Source organism: Anguilla rostrata, chromosome 11 (genome assembly GCF_018555375.3).
Source record: "Anguilla rostrata isolate EN2019 chromosome 11, ASM1855537v3, whole genome shotgun sequence".
NCBI classification, from domain to species: Eukaryota; Metazoa; Chordata; class Actinopteri; order Anguilliformes; family Anguillidae; genus Anguilla; species Anguilla rostrata.
In genome coordinates, this window is record NC_057943.1 from 2731470 (window position 1) to 2757885 (window position 26416).

General features: G+C 46.8%; 2 protein-coding genes and 1 long non-coding RNA gene across 3 annotated transcripts in view; 2 read left to right on the forward strand and 1 right to left on the reverse strand.

Annotated features, from left to right (window-relative positions):
* The window catches only part of LOC135235200 (uncharacterized), a 43251-nt gene that overhangs the window by 5197 nt on the left and 11638 nt on the right, over positions 1-26416 (forward strand). Inside the window, 14 exon segments of the mRNA XM_064300476.1 lie at positions 1888-2032; positions 2320-2431; positions 9041-9136; positions 9300-9435; positions 9894-10057; positions 18116-18231; positions 18518-18632; positions 18721-18816; positions 18929-19064; positions 20189-20468; positions 20732-20846; positions 20935-21030; positions 21137-21272; positions 22575-22854. Coding sequence (XP_064156546.1) covers positions 1888-2032; positions 2320-2431; positions 9041-9136; positions 9300-9435; positions 9894-10057; positions 18116-18231; positions 18518-18632; positions 18721-18816; positions 18929-19064; positions 20189-20468; positions 20732-20846; positions 20935-21030; positions 21137-21272; positions 22575-22854 — 2023 coding nt within the window.
* LOC135235201 (F-box only protein 6-like) lies at positions 498-13372 on the forward strand. Its single transcript, XM_064300477.1, has 8 exons — positions 498-542; positions 7161-7205; positions 7325-7457; positions 8320-8581; positions 10434-10545; positions 10634-10729; positions 11177-11312; positions 12630-13372. The coding sequence occupies exons 3-8, from the start codon at positions 7341-7343 to the stop codon at positions 12774-12776; spliced, it is 870 nt and encodes a 289-aa protein (XP_064156547.1). The 5' UTR covers positions 498-542; positions 7161-7205; positions 7325-7340; the 3' UTR covers positions 12777-13372.
* Positions 19998-22608, reverse strand: LOC135235205 (uncharacterized). The gene is made up of 2 exons (XR_010324319.1): positions 22524-22608; positions 19998-20122 (listed from the first exon to the last, which is right to left on the reverse strand). It is a non-coding gene; the product is annotated as an uncharacterized LOC135235205 (long non-coding RNA).

A 26416-nucleotide genomic window follows, 5' to 3' on the forward strand; every position in this document is an offset into this window, starting at 1 on the left:
GCAGTGTTATTTCAGCCCATTCAAGCATCGAGTGTCTGCTCACTGGACTGGAAGCACAGCTCACCTCGTCCAGTCCACAGGACTGCAGTGTCAATCATAAATTTGCTAACGGCCAATTAATTACTACGGTTGACGTAAACAGCCGCTAGCTAGTGTAACTCGTGGGAACAGTCAGAGACGGTTTGATAATGAGCAAATCGTCTCTAGTACATTTTTGACTACTAACCCGTGCCCATAGATTTCCACATCCGTAGCAACTGGACTGTTCTCCCGTCAGAGAAAACAAATGAGAACGTGACGCCATAAACTTTAAAATCGAAAGCAATTTCATTTTACGTTTAAAAGCTGTCGGCAACGCGAATAATATCAAATAACCAGTAATTTATTTGTTTCTGTTCCTGAAACGGAAAACGATCGGCCAAAAAGTATGCGGATCCACATGTAAAAGTTGTTTTGACAGCTGTCTCGTCAGATCGAGTGCCACTAGCGGGAAGCTCGGGTAACTACACAACTGCGTCTGCAGCGGTACTTTCCAGGGGAAAGTGAAAGAAAGCCAGCAGCGGAAGAAGGTGTCTCGTCTTGTTGGACACAATGTTTAATAGGTGCGCTGTATTTTCTACATGGATATCTGACACTTCCTAAACATCAGCTATTATCAGCTATATATCAGTGTTACAAAACGTCTAAATCCACAAGAATGTGAATGACTGTCCTGTGTTTCTATCCTGCAGATCCACTTCAGGCCGCAAGAGAAAACAAATAGAAACCTTCGGCGTCAATAAAAAGTACAGGAGAATAGGTTCGTCGGTTGGTCCTGTCTCGGCTTCTTCCTCGCAAGAAGAGGGGGTAAGAAAATAACCGGGGTTATATTTCGGGGTACATTTCGTGTAAAAAATGCGGAAGGAATCGTTGCGAGCATGGCGACTTTAGCCAAGATGAAGAATGAACAAGAACGTAACGCGCTTCACGTGATTAGCGAAGCTGCTGTCAAAACAAGAAACGAAACTTAAAAATGTTAGGCATAAAACCGTTGTATTGAGATATTTGGACATAGCTACGAAGAAGTTTCAGTCTTCCGCATTAAACCACAGAGCGTAGCGAAGGGGGCAGTGGCGTGAAGGTACAGAACTAGGAAAGAGTTTTGGAACGAGGTGCTCACTCGGTTACTGGCAGCAATGGGAGCATTGCGTGTTGGAGTCTTTCAAAATAAAAGTCCCGAACAAAATATATTGATAGTTTTTAAAAACGGACTCCCTTAATTATTTTCACTTACACAAATATGACACGCAGGCTAGAAGAGACTGTACAAATTATTTTGACAGATTATGAGAAAAAAAAGTCATAAATATTGCACTAAAAGCCACACTTTCCTTACAAATCTGTCTGCTGGAAAAGCTATGCATACGTTTACTATTTCCAAAGTACATTATTATACCCTGTCAAATTTACATAGTATGGATTGTTACTGGCTTTCTCCTATGAGCTAAGTAATAAATAAAATGCACTATAGGACACATGGTAAATGTAATTACCCTCAACTGGAAAAACTGTATACTTTGTCAGTGAGTGGAGTAGAGAGGGGTAAACTGATACCGTAGAAATAAGGTTTAGAAATGGATTAACCATCAAATGCTTTTTGAAAAATCCCAGTTTCTCCCAAACCACTTGGCTACAGGCGGTCTGTTCAAATGATAAAATTGTCAAAGGACACTGCTCTCCTTTTTCTCTCTCCCTCTCCACCTCTCTCCCCTCTCCCTCTCCTCCCCCCAGTATTCGGGGATGTTGTCTGTGTTCCCCCCTCTGGTGCTGGAGGAGGTGTTTGTGAACATTCCGCCCAAGGAGGTGGTGTGCGTGTGTCGGCTGGTGTGCCGGGAGTGGAAGGAGGTGGCCGACAGCGCCGCCTTGTGGCGGGAGAGGTGCAGGCGGGACAGGTTTCGGCCCCGTGACATCACCAGACCTCCCACTGACTGGCGGCTCTTTTACTTCCTGTGCAAAAACAGACGGAACCTGATAAAGAACCCCATCGCTGATGGTGGGTGGGGGTGGTTGGCAGTCGGCGGATGGATTGGGTGGATGGGGGGGTGATGATAGATGGATGGATGGATAGATGGATGGATTGATGGATGGGAGGAGGGGCGGTTGGCAGATGCCAGATGGATTTGGTGGATGAGGGGGCGATGGATGGATGGATGGAGGGGCAGATGGACTGGATGGGTGAAAGAAAGAAGGAAAGAAAGAACAAAATTGAGAAAGAGGACTGCTATGATAAAGCTAGAATAATTTTTTTGTTTTTCCACCTCTCCTTTTCGTGTCCTTAAGAGGGATTCAACGGATGGCAGATTTTGGAGAACGGGGGCGATAAGTGGGGCATAGAGTCTTTATCTAAGCCTCCTGAGGGAACGGCCACTCTGTATTTTGTTACTTCCTACTCGTGAGTATCCCTTCCGCCTAAGTGCCTAAGCTCTGCCTCTGTCCTTCTGCCTCGTTGCGCTACGACATGTCTTGTGTTTTCTTTCTAGTACCTGTAAGAAGTGCCAGCTAATAGACCTGGTGAAGGAGGGATACAGTCAGTCGTTCATGGATGAGATTCAGCCTGATATTGTCATATCTGACTGGTGAGGGAACCTTTTTTTTTAATTCTCCAAACACTGGCCACACAATGAATGCTCACCTAATGAATTACACATTTATGTGTGTGTATGCACGCACGCGTGTGCATGTGTGCATGTATGTGTGTGCGTGCGTGCGTGCGTGCCTGTATGTGTTTGCGTGTGTGTGTGCGTGTGTGTCTGTGTGTGTTTGCGTGCGTGTATGTGCATGTGTGTGTGTGAGTGTGTGTGGCAGGTACGGACCCCGCTATGACTGTGGAAGCATGTATGAGATTTGTGTGGAGCTGCTTAGCCGAAACAAGAAGGTCATCCGTAAGTTCTGTCCAGAAGCCGTCTACTTTAAGGCGTGGAATGACGAGAAGTGGCAAAAGGTGAGAGAGACCAGCTTTGCAATCATTTTAGTTGATTATCGTTTCATAGAAAGACGTGATCTTGCTCTGAAAGATGTAGATTTAAAAGCGGACGCAGAAATATGGATCTTATTTCTTGACTTTTGTTATCTGAAAAAATGGACACAAATTGATTTACATTACATTACATTTATTTGGCAGACGCTTTTATCCAAAGCGACGTACAAAAAGTGCATTTCATGGTCATAGACAACTACTAAACACAGGTTCAATAAGATAAAATACTTATTTTGTACAGCTATTTCTAGCCAAGAACAAAGTTTAGTTCACACAGTGAACACTATTCTGACCTAACCTCTGCAATGCCAACTAGGCAGAAGAAAATTTTAATCATAGATCATCCAAGGTGGACAGTGTTGCTGCTTGGCTACACATTTTCCTATGAAAAGCCTTTTCGACCGCTGTGTGATTTAGTAACTGGGCTGGCCTTTGGGGCGAGCGTGGGAGTTATTGCACCCTCTCAGGCATCAGCTCAGGCCAGCCCCTGCACAGGTCCACAGGATCTGTCTAACACAGAATTCTAATAGCACCGATGCAAACTTGGCACACAGCACCACCCGGCCCAATCAGCTCTCTTCTCTGTCCTTAAATATGAATGGCTGAAGTAGATGAAACGGTGACCTTCAGTCAGTAAATCTGAGGGATGCTTTTCCTTTCGCCTGGTGCCACTGGGCCTCTTGGGCTGCAGATTTAGGGTGGCAAAGCCGTCCCGTCACCAGCTGTGGTACGGGTCTACTTTACGTTTACGGCGTTTAGCAGATGGTGCTGTCCACAGAGCTACTCGCTCGGTCTTACACACACTGCAGTTACGCGGCTGGGTATTTTACTGAGCCGTTCAGGTTAGGGACACACCAGGGACCCCGCTCTGTAGCCCTGGAGTAGCCAGCACAGGCCCGCTAATCATTACTCTGTCGTGCTCTTTAAGGGCCAACAGGCTATCACCATTTTTCTGTGATACGTGCTGTGGTTTTTGTGTTCTATTTGTTGTGATTTTGTGTATTGTGCTTGATGTTGTTTACGTGGCACAAATAGAATAATAATTAAGTTTAAAATAAAGTAGGGGAAACACAGCCAATTGGAAATTAAAAAACACATTTAATTAAATGACAAATTTGCCTTTTCTCGGGAGCTGGACGAAAAGCATAGCGATAGGTCTGTTATCTGCTTGTGACGCCTGACCCCTGACCCCCCGACCCCTGACCCCCGACCCCCTGCCCTGTGCTTTCAGATGACCCACGTGTTCCGGGACTATGGGCGGGGCGTGCGTTTCGTCAGGTTCTGTCACGGGGGGAAGGACACGCAGTTCTGGAAGGGCTGGTACGGGATCCGGGTCACCGACAGCAGTGTGGAGATCTGCCCCTCAGTGCCTGTCTGAGTGGACCGTTTGGCCACGCCCCCTCCCCACCTCGCCCCGCCCCACCCCACCTCGCCGCGCCCCTCCCCTCTGGAGGGAGGTTTGACTGACGCTTCTCCCCAGAACAGCTACGGTGCCTTCGCCCCTGAAACGATTCCTCCTGAGGAACGCCTGTTTCACTTTAACCTGCTCCTGGCGTACCTGTGTATCCTAAGACTGCGTTATTATAACTGCTCTATAGCAGCAAGCAGAATGTATTAGGGGTGGCAGTGACAGTGCAGTATACTAAGGAGTTGGTCGTGTAACCTGAAGGTCATAGGTTCGATTCCCAGGTTGGACACTCTTGAGCCTGTCACTGAACCTGCATTGCTTCAGTATATATCCACCTGTATAAATGGATGCGATGTTAATGCTATGTAAAAAGTAGTGTAAGTCACTCTGGATAAGAGCGTCCGCTAAATGCCTGCGTTACGATCAGCCCCTGGCCAGTCGCAACATAAACGAGAATCACGCAAAATAGTCGCAAATCAAAAATATCTTTAATTAAAGAACACTACAAAAGAACAAAAATGTGCAGTGTAGCAAGACTGCAGGTTGTTCTCTGAATGGAGAGAGAGAGAGCATCAGCCAGAGGGCCCCTTAAGTAGGACCCCTTCCAGGTGACACCCATTTCCTATTAGGAAGACAATCAAACAATGTCGCAACACCACATTCAGCCACTAGGGCACAAGGTCAGGGAACCATAACAGCCTGTAATGTCTGAAAGACTGCAAGATCACAGTGGTCCAGTGCACTTTGGTGAGGAACCATCGGTAATTATGAGTATCTGTACTGTGAACATGTATGTCTATGACACCACTGACATATAATTATTTTTAAAAGACATTCCAAGAGCTCTGTGTTACTGTCATAAAGGGAGGGAAACAAGGTGCCAAAAACAGGGTGAGAAAAACTGACACAACTGCTATTCAGGAAACATTATATATACGTATATATATGTGTATTGCTCATTAATCTTTTTCTCTCTGAGCAGTTGCATTATAATGAAAAAATGCGCTTTTCAACCCCCCGTTTCATCTGTTGTTTATTTCATGCACCTTTTTAAATTAGGATTTAGAAAAGCTGCTTTTATTTGTATTTATCCTTGATAAAATGCATCATTAATAAAATTTCATACAGGTTTTTTATCATGATGCAAATGATTTGAGTTGTCCTGTTCATGTAATTGATGATACCTGTTTATTAGCATGTTATCTGACAACCTTCAGCATGAAGAGAACACAATGAATACATGTGCACTATTAATATAATATTTCTTTTTCTGTGCGAGTGTGCTCATCTCTCCCACTCTGGTGGACTGATTGTGTTCAGGCCCCGATTTGTCCTGGAATAAGCACCGTTTCAGGTTTCTTTTTCCAGACGAGTGATTGGCTGATGGCTGTCACCTGGGGATTAAAGGCCTGTCTTAAGCTGTCATTCATGAGCTTATATATATGCAGATGACTCAGAGCATGAAAATGATTGGACTAATTAATTGATTAGGAAAAAAAAGTTGAGTTAATGTTAGCATGGAATTCAGAAACAAGACGTGTTCCACACCCCTGATTAAGCTATTAAAATCAGTAAAAACATATTGGGCCTTGATGACAACCAAAAAGAAAATGATACCATGTATTTTTAATGTAACTCATTGGTATGACATTTTACACACTCCTTAAATTTGGAGAATTTGTACTGAAAAAATACAATTTTTTAATATGTCTTTTTCACCTTTTAAAACAGATGGTATTCATAATCAAAATGTATCAAAATATTTTTTCATAATAGTAAGCGCTTTCAGAAAGCAAATAGTTTGTGAAGTGTGGCCAAACTTCTTGGTGCCTTAACAGTTAAAAGAATTTGGCTTGAGAGTGTTTACCACCAGGGGTCCCCAGTGAGTCACTTGGTAGCGCTGGATGTCTGAAACAAGGTGGGTAGGGGTCAGATGTGTTCAACTGCACAACCAAAGAAGAGGTCAATGAGTGTTTTTTTATTCAATTTCCTTGCCGGGTGTGGATAAATAGTGGTAATCTATATTCTTAATAGAGTTTGTAACGCCAGAATGCAATGTACTTGCGAGTCAGACCTGTGTACTTCCTTGAAAATCAAACTGGGGCGAAGAAGGTGAAGAAGAGAGTTGTTTGAAGAGAGTCCTACTTCTACCCTGTTCAGCTCTGTGTTCAGCGTTCTGCAGTGTTATTTCAGCCCATTCAAACATCGAGTGTCTGCTCACTGGACTGGCAAGCGCAGCTCACCTCGTCCAGTCCACAGGACTGCAGTGTCAATCATAAATTTGCTAACGGCCAATTAATTACTACGGTTGACGTAAACAGTGGCTAGCTAGTGTAATTCGTGGGAACAGTCAGAGACGGTTTGATAATGAACAAACCGTCTCTGGTACATTTTTGACTACTAACCCGTGCCCATAGATTTCCACATCCGTAGCCACTGGACTGTTCTCCCGTCAGAGAAAACAAACGAGAACGTGACGCCATAAACTTTAAAATCGAAAGCAATTTCATTTTACGTTTAAAATCTGTCGGCAACGCGAATAATATCAAATAACCAGTAATTTATTTGTTTTTGTTCCTGAAACGGAAAACGATCGGCCAAAAAGTATGCGGATCCACATGTAAAAGTTGTTTTGACAGCTGTCTCGTCAGATCGAGTGCCACTAGCGGGAAGCTCGGGTAACTACACAACTGCGTCAACAGCGGTACTTTCCAGGGGAAAGTGAAAGAAAGCCAGCAGCGGAAGAAGGGGTCTCGTCTTGTTGGACACACTGTTTAATAGGTGCGCTGTATTTTCTACATGGATATCTGACACTTCCTAAACATCAGCTATATATCAGTGTCACAAAACGTCTAAATCGACAAGAATGTGAATGAATGTCCTATGTTTCTATCCTGCAGATCCCCTTCATCGCAGATGCATGCAGCAGGCCGCAAGAGAAAACGAATAGAAACCTTCGGCGTCAATAAAAAGTACAGGGGAATAGGTCAGTCTGTCGGGCCTGTCTCGGCTTCTTTCTCGCAAGAAGAGGGAGTAAGAGAATAACCGGGGTTATATTTCGGGGTACATTTCGTGTAAAAAATGCGGAAGGAATCGTTGCGAGCACAGCGACTTTAGCCAAGATGAAGAATGAACAAGAACGTAACGCACTTCACGTGATTAGCGAAGCTGCTGTCAAAACAAGAAACGAAACTTAAAAATGTTAGGCATACAACCGTTGTATTGAGATATTTGGACATAGCTACGAAGAAGTTTCAGTCTTCCGCATTAGACCACAGAGCGTAGCGAAGGGGGCAGTGGCGTGAAGGTACAGAACTACGAAAGAGTTTTGGAACGAGGTGCTCACTCGGTTACTGGCAGCAATGGGAGCATTGCGTGTTGGAGTCTTTCAAAATAAAAGTCCCGAACAAAATATATTGATAGTTTTTAAAAACGGACTCCCTTAATTATTTTCACTTACACAAATATGACACGCAGGCTAGAAGAGACTGTACAAATTATTTTGACAGATTATGAGAAAAAAGTCATAAATATTGCACTAAAAGCCACACATTTACTTTTTCCAAAGTACATTATTATACCCTGTCAAATTTATGTGGTATGGATTTTTGCTGGCTTTCTCCTATGAGCGAAGTAATAAAGAAAATGTACAATGGGACACATATGGTAAATGCAATTACCTTCAACTGGAAAAACTGTACACTTTGTCAGTGAGTGGAGTAGAAATAAGGTTTAGAAATGGATTAACCGTCAAATACTTTTTGAAAAATCCCAGTTTCTCCCAAACCACTTGGCTACAGGCGGTCTGTTCAAATGATAAAATTGTGAAAGGACACTGCTCTCCTTTCTCTCTCTCCCTCTCCACCCCTCTGCCCTCTCCCTCTCCTCCCCCCAGTATTCGGGGATGTTGTCTGTGTTCCCCCCTCCTGTGCTGGAGGAGGTGTTCGTGAACGTTCCGCCCGAGGAGGTGGTGTGTGTGTGTCGGCTGGTGTGCCGGGAGTGGAAGGAGGTGGCCGACAGCGCCGCCTTGTGGCGGGAGAGGTGCAGGCGGGACAGATTTCGGCCCCATGACATCACCAGACTCCCCACCGACTGGCGGCTCTTTTACTTCCTGTGCAAAAACAGGCGGAACCTGCTAAAGAACCCCAGCGCTGATGGTGGGTGGGGGTGGTTAGCAGTTGGCGGCTGGATTGGGTGGATGGGTGGGTGATGATAGATGGATGGATTGATGGATGGGAGGAGGGGCGGTTGGCAGATGCCAGATGGATTGGGTGGAAGAAGGGGTGATGGATGGATGGATGGAGGGGCAGATGGACTGGGTGGGTGAAAGAAAGAACGAAATTGAGAAAGAGGACTGCTATGATAAACCTAGAATATCTTTTTTGTTTTTCCACCTCTCTTTTTCGTGTCCTTAAGAGGGATACAACGGATGGCAGATTTTGGAGAACGGGGGCGATGAGTGGCGCATAGAGCCTTTACCTGAGACTCCTGACGGAACGGCCACTAGGTTTTTTGTTACTTCCTACTTGTGAGTATCCCGTCCGCCAAAGTGCCTGAGCACCGCCTCTGTCCTTCTGCCTCGTTGCGTGACGACATGTCTTGTGTTTTCTTTCTAGACTCTGTAAGAAGTGCCAGCTAATAGACCTGGTGAAGGAGGGATACAGTCAGTCGTTCATGGATGAGATTCAGCCTGATATTGTCATATCTGACTGGTGAGGGAACCTTCCACAACGTGTGTTTATTTTCATTCTCCAAACAATGAATGCTCACCTAATGAATTACACATTTATGTGTGTGTATGCACGCACGCGTGTGCATGTGTGTGTGTGTTTGCGTGCATGTGTGTGTGTGTTTGCGTGCATGTGTGTGTGGCAGGTACGCGCCCCTCTGGGACTGTGGAAGCAAGTATGAGATTTGTGTGGAGCTGCTTAGCCAAAACAAGAAGGTCATCCGTAAGTTCTGTCCAGAACCCGTCTTCTTTGAGCAGTGGAATGACCAGAAGTGGCAACAGGTGAGAGAGACCAGCTTTGCAATCATTTTTTTAGTTGATTATCGTTTCATAGAAAGACATGATCTTGCTCTGAAAGATGTAGATTTACAAGCGGACGCAGAAACATGGATCTTATTCCTTGACATTTGTTATCTGAAAAAATGGGCACAAATTTTTTTTTTTGAAAAAATTTTGAGTTTTACGTGCTGTGGTTTTTGTGTTCTATTTGTTGTGATTTTGTGTATTATGCTTGATGTTGTTTACGTGGCACCAACAGAATAATAATTAAGTTTAAAATAAAGTAGGGGAAACACAGCCAATTGGAAATTAAAAAACACGTTCAATTAAATGACAAATTTGGCTTTTCTCGGGAGCTGGACGGAAAGCATAGCAATAGGTCTGTTATCTGCTAGTGACCCCTGACCCCTGACCCCTGACCTCCGACCTCCGACCCCCTGCTGCCTGCTCTGCGTTTTCAGATGACCCACGTGTTCCGGGACTATGGGCGGGGCGTGTGTTTCGTCAGGTTCTGTCACGGGGGGATGGACACGCAGTTCTGTCCCGGCTGGAACGGGATCCGGGTCACCAACAGCAGCGTGGAGATCTGCCCCTCAGCCGACAGCGCCGCCTTGTGGCGGGAGAGGTGCAGGCGGGACAGGTTTCGGCCCCACAACATCACCAGGCGGAACCTGCTGAAGAACCCCAGCGCTGATGGTGGGTGGGGGTGGTTGGCAGTCGGCGGATGGATTGGGTGGATGGGGGGGGTGATGATAGATGGATGGGATGGATGGATTGGGGGATGGATGATGGATGAAGGGCCTTGGAGAGGAGGGGTTGGGGGCAGAAGGCCGGCGATGGGATTGGGAGGATGAGGGGGCGATGGATAGATGGACGGGAGGAGGGGCGGATGGACTGGGTGGGTGAAAGAAAGAAAGAACGAAATGGAGAAAGAGGACAGCTATGAAAAACCTAGAATATTTTTTTTGTTTTTCCCCCCCTCTCCTTTTCGTGTCCTTAAGAGGGACTCAACGGATGGCAGATTTTGGAGAACGGGGGCGATCAGTGGCGCACAGAGCCTTTATTTGAGACTCCTGAGGGAACGGCCACTAAGTATTTTGTTACTTCCTACGAGTGAGTATCCCGTCCGCCAAAGTGCCTGAGCTCTGCCTCTGTCCTTCTGCCTCATTGCGTTACGACATGTCTTGTTTTTTCTTCCTAGTCCCTGTAAGAAGTGCCAGCTAATAGACCTGGTGAAGGAGGGATACAGTCAGTCGTTCATGGATGAGATTCAGCCTGATATTGTCATATCTGACTGGTGAGGGAACCTTCCACAACGTGTGTTTATTTTCATTCTCAAAACACTGGCCACACAATGAATGCTCACCTAATGAATTATACATTTATGTGTGTGTGTGTATGTATGCATGTGTATATATGTGTGTGTTTGTGTGTATGTGTGTGTTTGCGTGCGTGTGTGTGTATGTGTGTGTTTGTGTTCGTGTGTGTAAGTGTGTATTTGTGTGTGTGTTTGCGTGCGTGTGTGTATGTGTGTGTTTGCGTGTATGTATGCATGTGTGTGCATACATGTGTTTGTGTGTATGTGTGAGTTTGCATGCGTATGTGTATGTTTGTGTGTATGTTTGCGTGCATGTGTGTGTGCGTGTGCGTGCGTGCGTTTGCGTGTTTGTGTGTGTGCGTGTCTGTGTGTGTGTGTGTGTGCGTGTGTGTGTGTGGTGTGTGTGTGCGTGTGTGTGTGTGGCAGGTATGCACCCCGCTGGGACTGTGGAAGCATGTATGAGATTTGTGTGGAGCTGCTTAGCCGAAACAAGAAGGTCATCCGTAAGTTCTGTCCAGAACCCGTCGTCTATGAGCAGTGGAATGACCAGAAGTGGCAACAGGTGAGAGAGACCAGCTTTGCATGCATTTTAGTTGATTATCATTTCATAGAAAGACGTGATCTTGCTCTGAAAGATGTAGATTTAAAAGCGAACGCAGAAATTTGTATCTTATTTCTTGACTTTTGTTATCTGAAACAAATGCTTTTATCCAAAGCGACGTACAAAAAATGCATTTCATGGTCATAGACAACTACTAAACACAGGTTCAATAAGATACAATACTTATTTTGTACAGCTATTTCTAGCCAAGAACACCGTTTAGTTCACACAGTGAACACTATTCTGACCTAACATCTGCAAAGCCAACTAGGCAGAAGAACATTTTAATCACAGATTATCCAAGGTGGACAGTGTTGCTGCTTGGCTACACGTTTTCCTGTGAAAAGCCTTTTCGACCGCTGTGTGATTTAGTAACTGGGCTGGCCTTTGGGGCGAGCGTGGGAGTTATTGCACCCTCTCAGGCATCAGCTCAGGCCAGCCCCTGCACAGGTCCACAGGATCTGTCTAACACTGAATTCTAATAGCACCGATGCAAACTTGGCACACAGCACCACCCGGCCCAATCAGCTCTCCTCTCTGTCCTTAAATATGAATGGCTGAAGTAGATGAAACGGTGACCTTTAGTCAGTAAATCTGAGGGATGCTTTTCCTTTCGCCTGGTGCCACTGGGCCTCTTGGGCTGCAGATTTACGGTGGCAAAGCCGTCCCGTCACCAGCTGTGGTACGGGTCTACTTTACGTTTACGGCGTTTAGCAGATGGTGCTGTCCACAGAGCTACTCGCTCGGTCGTACACACACTGCAGTTACGCGGCTGGGTATTTTACTGAGCCGTTCAGGTTAGGGACACACCAGGGACCCCGCTCTGTAGCCCTGGAGTAGCCAGCACAGGCCCACTAATCATTACTCTGTAGTGCTCTTTAAGGGCCAACAGGCCATCGCCGTTTTTCTGTGATACGTGCTGTGATTTTGAGTTTTACGTGCTGTGATTTTGAGTTTTACGTGCTGTGATTTTGAGTTTTACGTGCTGTGATTTTGAGTTTTACGTGCTGTGATTTTGAGTTTTACGTGCTGTGGTTTTTGTGTTCTATTTGTTGTGATTTTGTGTATTGTGCTTGATGTTAAGTGGCACCAACAGAATAATAATTAAGTTTAAAATAAAGTAGGGGAAACACAGCCAATTGGAAATTAAAAAACACGTTCAATTAAATGACAAATTTGCCTTTTCTTGGGAGCTGGACGGAAAGCATAGCAATAGGTCTGTTATCTGTTCCTGACCTCCCGACCCCTGACCCCCGACTTCCTGCCCTGTGCTTTCAGATGACCCACGTGTTCCGGGACTACGGGCGGGGCGTGCGTTTTGTCAGGTTCTGTCACGGGGGGAAGGACACGCAGTTCTGGGCCGGCTGGTACGGGATCCGGGTCACCAACAGCAGCGTGGAGATCTGCCCCTCAGCGCCTGTCTGAGTGGACCGTTTGGCCACGCCCCCTCGCCACGCCCCACCTCGCCGCGCCCCTCCCCTCCCCTCTGGAGGGACGTTTCACTGACGCTTCTCCCCAGAACAGCTACGGTGCCTTCACCCCTGAAACGATTCCTCCTGAGGAACGCCTGTTTCACTTTAACCTACTCCTGGCGTACCTGTGTATCCTAAGACTGCGTTATTATAACTGCTCTGTAGCAGCAAGAAGAATGTATTAGGGGTGGCAGTGGCAGTGCAGTATACTAAGGAGTTGGTCGTGTAACCTGAAGGTCATAGGTTCGATTCCCAGGTTGGACACTCTTGAGCCTGTCACTGAACCTGCATTGCTTCAGTATATATCCACCTGTATAAATGGATGTGATGTAAATGCTAGTCAAACTTTCACTGAAGGAAACGCTACAGTCGAATTTGCATGATGGGAGATTGGGGCATGGGGCAGAGCTCAGATTACAGTCAGTGATGTACCACCAGGAAATCATAAAAATGCATTAATGCAAAAACAGCATGAAATACAAGATGCAAACGGTTATTTGTGCTGAAATAAATGCCAAATAAAATGCTGCATTCTGGAGATAAACCAAACGGAAGCTTTTGAATGGTGGTGAATGAACAGTCCAATGGTTTGAGGGGGCTCTGTGATTGGCTGACACCATCCCACGGTGGTGAGTGACCAGGAGAATGCAGTCTCTCCTCAGACCCAAACGTGAAAAGACATATGTCTCTTTAAGGCGCGAGATCACAAATATGCAAACAGAATGTTCTTGACTGGACGTTCTAATGCCGATGCAGCAATCGCTCGCGGTAACATCGCTCAGTACAATCAACCATCACAGAAAAATAACTTCTCTTCTCTTCCTTTTTTTGTTTTTGTTTTTTTAAATTTTCCTTCTTGGTGTGATGGTCAGCAGTGCTATTGTGAAACACAGTCCTTATGCTTGTGCAGTCTGAGCTGATTGGTGCCCTTGGCCACTGAGAGACAGAACTGAGCTCACTGCCTTGCTTACAGAAGCTATAATGAAGTGTCTAATCATGTAGAAGAAATTGAAAATATAATTGTACTGCATCTCTATACAATTGGGGAACCACTGAATTTTTGCTGAAGTTGGCTGTGAAATAAATTTGAGGGAAAAAAGACTGGTGTAGAGCTGTAGTTTTACTTTTGCGAGACTGTAAAGTGTATGGACTTGACTTTGAGCAGTCAGTTTGTAATATCTGTAGTAGGGGTTCCAAACCCTGGTCCCAGAGGGCTGTTGGGTCTGCTGGTTTTCATTTATACGGTCATGGCCATGCTGTTCATGTCTTAGGCTTCACACTGTAACACTGGTTGTGGAAAATGCAAACATACACACACAAACACATACACACACTCACATACATGCATAGGCATGCACAAACACACGCACACAAACACACACACTCGCACTCATGTAAGCACAGGTATGCACAAACACAGACACACTCACATGCACTCACTCATGTAAGCATAGGCATGCACACACGCACACACACACACACACTCACATACATGCACAGGCATGCACAAACACACGCACACAAACACACACACTCACATGCACTCACTCATGCAAGCACAGGCATGCACACACACACACACACTCGCACACGCACATGCACACGCACGCACAGGCATGCACACACAATCACACACACACACACACACACACACACACACTCGCACACGCACATGCACACGCACGCACAGGCATGCACACACAATCACACACACACACACACACACGCACATGCATGCGCACACATGCTGCAAACCATTTTGCAGTCTCTTCTCTTCAGTGCATTGAGTCCCATACAGTCACATAAAGCCTGTGAATACACAGAACATCCAGAACAGGAAGTGCGGGTCACTTCCTGTGTCCCCCGCCGTCCGCGCGCGTGGTGGAAGTCCGAACGCAGTCCCGTCCCGCCCGGAGGCCGGCCAGCTCACGCCGGGCGTCCCGCAGCTTTAACCTCAAACGGCGGATCGCTTGGCACTTGACCTTTAACCTCTGGCGAAGCCGTCTGTTGGCGTCCAGCGTGCTGAAGAGGCGGACCTTCGTCTCACAGGCGTCAGAGAGCGCGTAGCTGTGGTCACATGACCCACAGTCCTGGGAGAAACGGAACGGTTACGTGCAGACGCTTTACTGAGTTTCCCTCCCCTTTTCTGTCTCAGGGTCAGTTTCGATTACTCTTCAAATGACTGAACCTGAGGAGCTCCAGTGACTGAACTTTGACCGCAACAATGTCGCTAACCGGGAGTGCGTGCTGGTAATAAACAAAACGAAGATGGCTGCAACCTTCGGTAATTGTCGGAGCACTTCGAATGTTTCCGACGATGGTCACGGAGGCGCTTTGGAGATAGGCTACAGAGGTCCTGGGCCTCACATCAGGCTCACTCACAGGCTGGGCATCAGAAAATCGAGACGATCGCATAGCAAATTATTTACTCTTTGTGTGTGTGCGCGCGTGTGTGTGCGTGTGCCTGTATGTAGGTCATTCATTAATTAATTCATTCATTCATTTACATTACATTACAGGCATTTAGCAGACGCTCTTATCCAGAGTGACGTACAACAAGTGCATAGGTTCGTGATGTAGAGGTGCAAAAGAAACACTAGAGTGAAGTAAGGATCGTAGTGCCAGAAGTGACCACATCGATCAGGACTCCAACCCTGTAGATTAAGCTTGTTCAGCAAGCAAGAATCCTACCAAGTACAAACTAGCACTGGAATCACATCTAATCACACCTAATCAGACAAAAACAATCCTGCCAGATACACTAACATAATCATATTATCCTAACTAGGTACAGTGAGCTGAACTATAGGCTAGGGAGGGGTGGGGAGAGGTGCAGCCTGAAGAGATGAGTCTTCAGTCTGCGTTTGAAGGTGGTGAGATTCTCTGCTGTTCTGACCGTCACGGGGAGGTCATTCCACCAGCGAGGGGCCAGGACAGACAGCAGACGGGAGCGGGAAGTACAGACACGAAGAGGGGGAGGTGCCAAGCGTCCAGAGGTGGCAGAACGGAGAGGTCTGGCTGGTGTGTAGGCTCTGATGATCCTCTGAATGTACCCTGGTGCTGACCCCTTAGCTGCCTGGTATGCAAGCACCAAGGCACCAAGGTCTTTACAGCTAGAATTGTAGTGAACGAAAGTGTAGTTTGTCATTTCACTACTGGGTAATGTATATACATTTTTGTACTGTACTCAATTTTCAAGTTAGTTCACATATTGCATCCTGGTGCATTTTTAGGAGTTTTTTTTAAAAGACATCCCCACAAGGGGCGTGTCTAATGTGGGTTTGTTACTTCCCTGTGGGGAGCACCGCAAAGATAATAAGAATTGATAAGATATTCCACTACCCAGGACTGGAAGCACCGCTCACCTCGTCCGGTCCACAGGACTGCAGTGTCAATCATAAATTTGCTAACGGCCAATTAATTACTACGGTTGACGTAAACAGTCGCTAGCTAGTGTAATTGGTGGGAACAGTCAGAGACGGTTTGATAATGAACAAACCGTCTCTGGTACATTTTTGACTACTAACCCGTGCCCATAGATTTCCACATCCGTAGCCACTGGACTCTTCTCCCGTCAGAAAAAGAAATGAGAACGTGACGCCATAAACTTTAAAATCGAAAGCAATTTCATTTTACGTTTAAAATCTGTCGGCAACGCGAATAATATCAAATAACCAGTAATTTATTTGTTTTTGTTCCTGAAACGGAAAACGATCGGCCAAAAAGTTTGCGGATCCACATGTAAAAGTTGTTTTGACAGCTGTCTCGTCAGATCGAGTGCCACTAGCGGGAAGCTCGGGTAACTACACAACTGCGTCAACAGCGGTACTTTCCAGGGGAAAGTGAAAGAAAGCCAGCAGCGGAAGAAGGGGTCTCGTCTTGTTGGACACACTGTTTAATAGGTGCGCTGTATTTTCTACATGGATATCTGACACTTCCTAAACATCAGCTATTATCAGCTATATTATCAGTGTCACAAAACGTCTAAATCGACAAGAATGTGAATGACTGTCCTGTGTTTCTATCCTGCAGATTCCCTTCATCGCAGATGCATGCAGCAGACCGCAAGAGAAAACGAATAGAAACCTTCGGCGTCAATAAAAAGTACAGGGGAATAGGCCAGTCTGTTGGTTTCTGTCTCGGCTTCTTCCTCGCAAGAAGAGGGGGTAAGAAAATAACCGGGTTATATTTCGGGGTACATTCCGTGTAAAAAATGCGGAAGAAATCGTTGCGAGCACAGCGACTTCTGACTTCTGCCAAGATGAAGAATGAACAAGAACGTAACGCACTTCACGTGATTAGCGAATTAAGCTGCTGTCAAAAGAAGAAACGAAAATTAAAAATGTTAGGCATAAAACCGTTGTATTGAGATATTTGGACATAGCTGCGAAGCTGCTGTCAAAAGAAGAAACGAAACTTAAAAATGATAGGCATAAAACCGTTGTATTGAGATATTTGGACATAGCTACGAAGAAGTTTCAGTCTTCCGCATTAGGCCACAGAGCGTAGCGAAGGGGGTAGTGGCGTGAAGGTACAGAACTACGAAACAGTTTTGGAACGAGGTGCTCACTCGGTTACTGGCAGCAATGGGAGCATTGCGGGTTGGAGTCTTTCAAAATAAAAGTACGGAACAAAAATATATTGGTAGTTCTTTAAAACGGACTCCCCTAATTATTTTCACTTACACAAATATGACACGCAGGCTAGAAGAGACTGTACACATTTTTTTTTGACAGATTATGAGGGAAAAAGTCATAAATATTGCACTAAAAGCCAGACATTTACTTTTTCCAAAGTACATTATTATACCCTGTCAAAGTTATGTGGTATGGATTCTTGCTGGCTTTCTCCTATGAGCTAAGTAATAAAGAAAATGTACAATGGGACACATATGGTAAATGCAATTACCTTCAACTGGAAAAACTGTATACTTTGTCAGTGAGTGGAGTAGAGAGGGGTAAACTGATACCGTAGAAATAAGGTTTAGAAATGGATTAACCATCAAATGCTTTTTGAAAAATCCCAGTTTCTCCCAAACCACTTGGCTACAGGCTGTCTGTTCAAATTATAAAATTGTGAAAGGACACTGCTCTCCTTTTTCTCTCTCCCTCTCCACCTCTCTCCCCTCTCCCTCTCCTCCCCCCAGTATTCGGGGATGTTGCCTGTGCTCCCCCCTCCGGTGCTGGAGAAGGTGTTTGTGAACGTTCCGCCCAAGGAGGTGGTGTGCGTGTGTCGGCTGGTGTGCCGGGAGTGGAAGGAGGTGGCTGACAGCGCCGCCTTGTGGCGGGAGAGGTGCAGGCGGGACAGGTTTCGGCCCCACGACATCACCAGACCCCCCACTGACTGGCGGCTCTTTTACCTCCTGTGCAAAAACAGACGGAACCTGCTAAAGAACCCCAGCGCTGATGGTGGGTGGGGGTGGTTGGCAGTTGGTGGATGGATTGGGTGGATGGGGGGTGATGATAGATGGATGGATGGATAGATGGATGGATTGATGGATGGGAGGAGGGGCGGTTGGCAGATGCCAGATGGATTGGGTGGATGAGGGGGCGATTAATGGATGGATGGAGGGGCAGATGGACTGGGTGGGTGAAAGAAAGAAGGAAAGAAAGAACAATATTGAGAAAGAGGACTGCTATGACAAAGCTAGAATAATTTTTTTGTTTTTCCACCTCTCCTTTTCGTGTCCTTAAGAGGGACTCAACGAATGGCAGATTATGGAGAACGGGGGCGATGAGTGGAGCATAGAGCCTTTATCTGAGGCTCGTCCTGAGGGAACGGCCACTAAGTATTTTGTTACTTCCTACAAGTGAGTATCCCGTCCGCCAAAGTGCCTAAGCTCTGCCTCTGTCCTTCTGCCTCGTTGCAATACGACATGTCTTGTGTTTTCAATCTAGAACCTGTAAGAAGTCCCAGCTAATAGACCTGGTGAATGAGGGATACAGTCAGTTGTTCATGGATGAGATTCAGCCTGATATTGTCATATCTGACTGGTGAGGGAACCTTCCACAACGTGTGTTTATTTTTATTCTCCAAACACTGGCCAAACAATGAATGCTCATATAATGAATTGCACATATTTGTGTGTGTGTGTGTGTGTGGCAGGTACGCAGCTCACAGGGTCGATGGAAGCAAGTATGAGGTTTGTGTGGAGCTGCTTAGCCAAAACAAGGAGGTCATCCATAAGTTCTGTCCAGAACCCGTCTACATTGAGAAGCTGATTGACCGGAATTGGCGACAGGTGAGGGAGACCAGCTTTGCATGCATTTTAGTTGATTATTGTTTTGTAGAAAGACGTGATCTTGCTCTGAAAGATGTAGATTTACAAGCGGACGCAGAAATATGGATCTTATTCCTTGACTTTTGTTATCTGCAAAAATGGACACAAATTCTTTTTTTTTTTTTGAAAAGAACATTTTAATCACAGATTATCCAAGGTGGACAGTGTTGCTGCTTGGCTACACGTTTTCCCATGAAAAGCCTTTTCGACCGCTGGGTGATTTAGTAACCGGGCTGGCCTTTGGGGCGAGCGTGGGAGTTATTGCACCCTCTCAGGCATCAGCTCAGGCCAGCCCCTGCACAGGTCCACAGGATCTGTCTAACACAGAATTCTAATAGCACCGATGCAAACTTGGCACACAGCACCACCCGGCCCAATCAGCTCTCGTCTCTGTCCTTAAATATGAATGGCTGAAGTAGATGAGACGGCGTCCTTTAGTCAGTAAATCTGAGGGATGCTTTTCCTTTCGCCTGGTGCCACTGGGCCTCTTGGGCTGCAGATTTACGGTGGCAAAGCCGTCCCGTCACCAGCTGTGGTACGGGTCTACTTTACGTTTACGGCGTTAGCAGATGGTGCTGTCCACAGAGCTACTCGCTCGGTCGTACACACACTGCAGTTACGCGGCTGGGTATTTTACTGAGCCGTTCAGGTTAGGGACACACCAGGGACCCCGCTCTGTAGCCTTGGAGTAGCCAGCACAGGCTCGCTAATCATTACTCTGTAGTGCTCTTTAAGGGCCAACAAGCCATCGCCGTTTTTCTGTGATACGTGCTGTGATTTTGAGTTTTACGTGCTGTGATTTTGAGTTTTACGTGCTGTGATTTTTGTGTTCTATTTGTTGTGATTTTGTGTATTGCGCTTGATGTTGTTTACGTGGCACCAACAGAATAATAATTAAGTTTAAAATAAAGTAGGGGAAACACAGCCAATTGGTAATTAAAAAACACATTTGATTTTAATGACAAATCTGCCCTTTCTCTGGAGCGGGACAGAAAGCACAGTAATAGGTCTGTTATCTGCTCGTGACCCCCTGACCCTTGACCCCCTGACCTCCCGACCCCCTGCTGCCTGCCCTGTGCTTTCAGATGATCCACGTGTTCCGGGACTACGGGCGGGGCGTGTGCTTTGTCAGGTTCTGTCACGGGGGGACAGACACGAAGGTCTGGAAGGGCTGGTACGGGATCCGGGTCACCAACAGCAGCGTGGAGATCTACCCCTCAGCCGACAACGACGCCTTGTGGCGGGAGATGTGCAGGCGGGACGAGTTTCGCCCCCACGACATCACCAGACCTCCCACTGACTGGCGGCTGTTTTACTTCCTGTGCAAAAACAGGCGGAACCTGCTAATGAACCCCAGCGCTGATGGTGGGTGGGGGTGGTTAGCAGTTGGCGGATGGATTGGGGGGGTGATGATAGATGGATGGATGGATTGATGGATGGGAGGAGGGGCCTTTGGCAGATGCCAGATGGATTGGGTGGATGAGGGGGCGATGGATGGGTGGATGGAGGGGCAGATGGACTGGGTGGGTGAAAGATAGAAAGAAAGAACAAAATTGAGAAAGAGGACTGCTATGATGAACCTAGAATACATTTTTTGTTTTTCCACCTCTCCTTTTCGTGTCCTTAAGAGGAATTCAACGGATGGCAGATTTTGGAGAACGGGGGCGATGAGTGGAGCATAGAGCCTTTATCTGAGCCTCGTCCTGACGGAACAGCCACTAAGTATTTTGTTACTTCCTACGAGTGAGTATCCCGTCCGCCAAAGTGCCTACGCTCTGCCTCTGTCCTTCTGCCTCGTTGCGTTACGGCATGTCTTGTCTTTTCTTTCTAGACCCTGTAAGAAGTGCCAGCTAATAGACCTGGTGAAGGAGGGATACAGTCAGTCGTTCATGGATGAGATTCAGCCTGATATTGTCATATCTGACTGGTGAGGGAACCTTCCACAACGTGTGTTTATTTTTATTCTCCAAACACTGGCCAAACAATGAATGCTCATATAATGAATTGCACATATTTGTGTGTGTGTGTGGCAGGTACGCAGCTCACAGGGACTGTGGAAGCAAGTATGAGATTTGTGTGGAGCTGCTTAGCCAAAACAAGGAGGTCATCTGTGAGTTCTGTCCAGAACCCGTCTACATTGAGAAGCCGATTGACCAGAACTGGCGACAGGTGAGGGAGATCAGCTTTGCATGCATTTTAGTTGATTATCGTTTCATAGAAAGACGTGATCTTGCTCTGAAAGATGTAGATTTACAAGCGGACACAGAAATATGGATCTTATTCCTTGACTTTTGTTATCTGCAATAATGGACACAAATTTTTTACATGACATTACATTTATTTGGCAGACGCTTTTATCCAAAGCGACGTACAAAAAGGGCATTTCATGGTCATAGACAACTACTAAACACAGGTTCAATAAGATACAATACTTATTTTGTACAGCTATTTCTAGCCAAGAACACCGTTTAGTTCACACAGTGAACACTATTCTGACCTAACCTCTGCAAAGCCAACTAGGCAGAAGAATATTTGAATCACAGATTATCCAACGTGGACAGTGTTGCTGCATGGCTACACGTTTTCCCATGAAACGCCTTTTCGACCGCTGTGTGATTTAGTAACCGGGCTGGCCTTTGGGGCGAGCGTGGGAGTTATTGCACCCTCTCAGGCATCAGCTCAGGCCAGCCCCTGCACAGGTCCACAGGATCTGTCTAACACTGAATTCTAATAGCACCGATGCAAACTTGGCACTCAGCACCACCCGGCCCAATCAGCTCTCGTCTCTGTCCTTAAATATGAATGGCTGAAGTAAATGAAACGGTGACCTTTAGTCAGTAAATCTGAGGGATGCTTTTCCTTTTGCCTGGTGCCACTGGGCCTCTTGGGCTGCATATTTACGGTGGCAAAGCCGTCCCGTCACCAGCTGTGGTACGGGTCTACTTTACGTTTACGGCGTTTAGCAGATGGTGCTGTCCGCAGAGCTACTCGCTCGGTCGTACACACACTGCAGTTACGCGGCTGGGTATTTTACTGAGCCGTTCAGGTTAGGGACACACCAGGGACCCCGCTCTGTAGCCCTGGAGTAGCCAGCACAGGCCCGCTAATCATTACTCTATAGTGCTCTTTAAGGGCCAACAGGCCATCGCCGTTTTTCTGTGATACGTGCTGTGATTTTGAGTTTTACATGCTGTGGTTTTTGTGTTCTATTTGTTGTGATTTTGTGTATTGTGCTTGATGTTAAGTGGCACCTACAGAATAATAATTAAGTTTAAAATAAAGTAGGGGAAACACAGCCAATTGGAAATTAAAAAACATGTTCAATTAAATGACAAATTTGCCTTTTCTCTGGAGCGAGACAGAAAGCTTAGTAATAGGTCTGTTATCTGCTCGTGACCCCCTGACCCTTGACCCCATGACCCCCTGACCTCCCGACCCCTGACCCCCGACCCCCTGCCCTGTGCTTTTCAGATGACCCACGTGTTCCGGGACTACGGGCGGGGCGTGTGCTTCGTCAGGTTCTGTCACGGGGGGAGAGACACAAAGGCTTGGATGGGCTGGTTTGGGATCCGGGTCACCAACAGCAGCTTGGAGATCTGCCCCGCAGCCGACAGTGCCCCCTTGTGGCGGGAGAGGTGCAGGCGGGACAGGATTCGGCCCCACGACATCACCAGATCCCCCATTAACTGGCCGCTCTTTTACTTCCTGTGCAAAAACAGACGGAACCTGCTAAAGAACCCCAGCGCTGATGGTGGGTGGGGGTGGTTGGCAGTCGGCGGCTGGATTGTGTGGATGGGGGGGTGATGATAGATGGATGGATGGTTGGATGGATGGATGATGATGGGAGGGGCGTTGCAGATGCGATGGATGAGTGGATGAGGGGCGTGATGGGGAGAGGCAGATGGACTGAGGGTGAAGAAAAGGAAAAAGAACAAAATTGAGAAAGAGGACTGCTATGATAAACCTAGAATAATTTTTTTGTTTTTCCACCTCTCCTTTTCGTGTCCTTAAGAGGGATTCAATGGATGGCAGATTTTGGAGAACGGGGGCGATAAGTGGGGCAGAGATCCCATAGATGAGTATCGTCCTGAGGGAACGGCCACTATGTTTTTTGTTACTTCCTACGAGTGAGTATCCCGTCCGCCAAAGAGCCTAAGCTCTGCCTCTGTCCTTCTGCCTCGTTGCGTTACGGCATGTCTTGTCTTTTCATTCTAGACTCTGTAAGAAGTGCCAGCTAATAGACCTGGCCGAGGAGGGATACAGTCAGTCGTTCATGGATGAGATTCAGCCTGATATTGTCATATCTGACTGGTGAGGGAACCTTCCACAACGTGTGTTTATTTTTATTCTCAAAACACTGGCCACACAATGAATGCTCATATAATGAATGAATTGCACATATTTGTGTGTGTGTGTGTGTGTGTGTGTGTGGCAGGTACTCAGCTCACAGGAACTGTGGAAGCATGTATGAGATTTGTGTGGAGCTGCTTAGCCAAAACAAGGAGGTCATCCGTAAGTTCTGTCCAGAACCCGTCTACATTGACCACCCGATTGACCGGAATTGGCGACAGGTGAGGGGGACCAGCTTTGCATGCATTTTAGTTGATTATCGCTTCATAGAAAGAAGTGATCCTGCTCTGAAAGATGTAGATTTACAAGCGAACGCAGAAATATGGATCTTATTCCTTGACTTTTGTTATCTGCAAAAATGGACACAAATTCTTTTTTTTTTTGAAATAGACCAATTCATTTTAATCACAGATTATCCAAGGTGGACAGTGTTGCTGCTTGGCTACACGTTTTCCCGTGAAAATCCTTTTCGACCGCTGTGTGATTTAGTAACTGGGCTGGCCTTTGGGGCGAGCGTGGGAGTTATTGCACCCTCTCAGGCATCAGTTCAGCTCAGGCAAGCCCCTGCACAGGTCCACAGGATCTGTCTAACACTGAATTCTAATAGCACCGATGCAAACTTGGCACACAGCACCACCCCGCCCAATCAGCTCTCCTCTCTGTCCTTAAATATGAATGGCTGAAGTAAATGAGACGGCGTCCTTTAGTCAGTAAATCTGAGGGATGCTTTTCCTTTTGCCTGGTGCCACTGGGCCTCTTGGGCTGCATATTTACGGTGGCAAAGCCGTCCCGTCACCAGCTGTGGTACGGGTCTACTTTACGTTTACGGCGTTTAGCAGATGGTGCTGTCCGCAGAGCTACTCGCTCGGTCGTACACACACTGCAGTTACGCGGCTGGGTATTTTACTGAGCCGTTCAGGTTAGGGACACACCAGGGACCCCGCTCTGTAGCCCTGGAGTAGCCAGCACAGGCCCGCTAATCATTACTCTGTAGTGCTCTTTAAGGGCCAACAGGCCATCGCCGTTTTTTTATGATACGTGCTGTGGTTTTGAGTTTTACGTGCTGTGGTTTTTGTGTTCTATTTGTTGTGATTTTGTGTATTGCGCTTGATGTTTACGTGGCACCAACAGAATAATAAAGTTTAAAATAAAGTAGGGGAAACACAGCCAATTGGAAATTAAAAAACACATTCGATTTTAATGACAAATCTGCCCTTTCTCTGGAGCGGGACAGAAAGCATAGTAATAGGTCTGTTATCTGCTCGTGACCCCCTGACCCTTGACCCCATGCCCTGTGCTTTCAGATGACCCACGTGTTCCGGGACTACGGGCGGGGCGTGTGCTTCGTCAGGTTCTGTCACGGGGGGAAGGACCTAAAGTACTGGAAGGACCGGTACGGGATCCGGGTCACCAACAGCAGCGTGGAGATCTGCCCCTCAGCGCTTGTCTGAGTTTGGCCACGCCCCCACCCCACCTCGCCACGCCCCTCCCCTCCGGAGGGAGGTTTGACTGACGCTTCTCCCCAGAACAGCTACGGTGCCTTCGCCCCTGAAACGATTCCTCCTGAGGAACGCCTGTTTCACTTTAACCTGCTCCTGGCGTACCTGTGTATCCTAAGACTGCGTTATTATAACTGCTCTATAGCAACAAGCAGAATGTATTAGGGGTGGCAGTGGCAGTGCAGTATACTAAGGAGTTGGTCGTGTAACCTGAAGGTCATAAGTTCGATTCCCAGGTTGGACACTCTTGAGCCTGTCACTGAACCTGCACAGCTTCAGTGTATATATATCCACCTGTATAAATGGATGCGATGTTAATGCTATGTAAAAAGTAGTGCAAGTCACTCTGGATAAGAGCGTCCGCTAAATGCCTGTGTTACGATCAGCCCCTGGCCAGTCGCAACATAAACGAGAATCGCGCAAAATAGTCGCAATTCAAAAATATCTTTAAAGAACACTACAAAAGAACAAAAATGCGCAGTGTAGCCAGACTGCAGGTTGTTCTCTGAATGGAGAGAGAGAGCGAGCATCAGCCAGAGGGCCCCTTAAGTAGGACCCCTTCCAGGTGACACCCATTTCCTATTAGGAAGACAATCAAACAAATGGTGCAACACCACATTCAGCCACTAGGGCACAAGGTCAGGGAACCATAACACCCCCACCACCAAATAGTGACACCAGTCACCACCAAAACAGTCACAAATCAGGCAAAATATATAATACACCATCATACAACTAAACATACATATATACAGGGACTCGGACCCTACTACTACCCACCAACCAGTGCCCACTCACCGACCCGTATCTCCATCCCAACACGTCCAACGGCGCCTGGGAAAGTTGAAACAGAAGGGAGCAAGCAAGGAGCGACGGATAGGAAAGAACAGTCGCACACGAGGATGATGTTAGAAAATAAGAGGGAACAAGATGAACCACAAAGAGAGAAGTCGAGCACCTAGTGACGCCTGACCGACCCAACGACCTGTGCAGAACCACGTTTCGGATACGAGTGCGCTTCTCGTTACAACCATTCTGACACCACGCAGCGCTAACGTTGTCTTTACCACGGATATGAACAATCTCAAGGTTGAATGCTTGGAGTATAAGGCTCCAGCGCATCAACCTCTGATTTGACCTACAAATAGCCTCAACCTTTGCTCCTACGGGACGCACTTGCCCCCTGCCAATGACCTTACCCAAGTAGGTTACAGTAGCTCTACCAAACTCACACTTTGCAAGGTTAATGGTAAGGTTAGCAACCAACAGACGGTCAAAAAGCTCTCGTATATGACCCAAATGTGTGGACCACGAGGAGCTAAAAACCACCACATCATCCAGATATGCCTCACCACCAGGGTCGAACTTCCGGACCCAAACCAGCGTTTCATTTTTCCCTGAGCAACTTCTAGGTTCTGCTTGGCCAAGTCACTGGCTCGGTGTAATTGAGAGCGAAATTTGCTG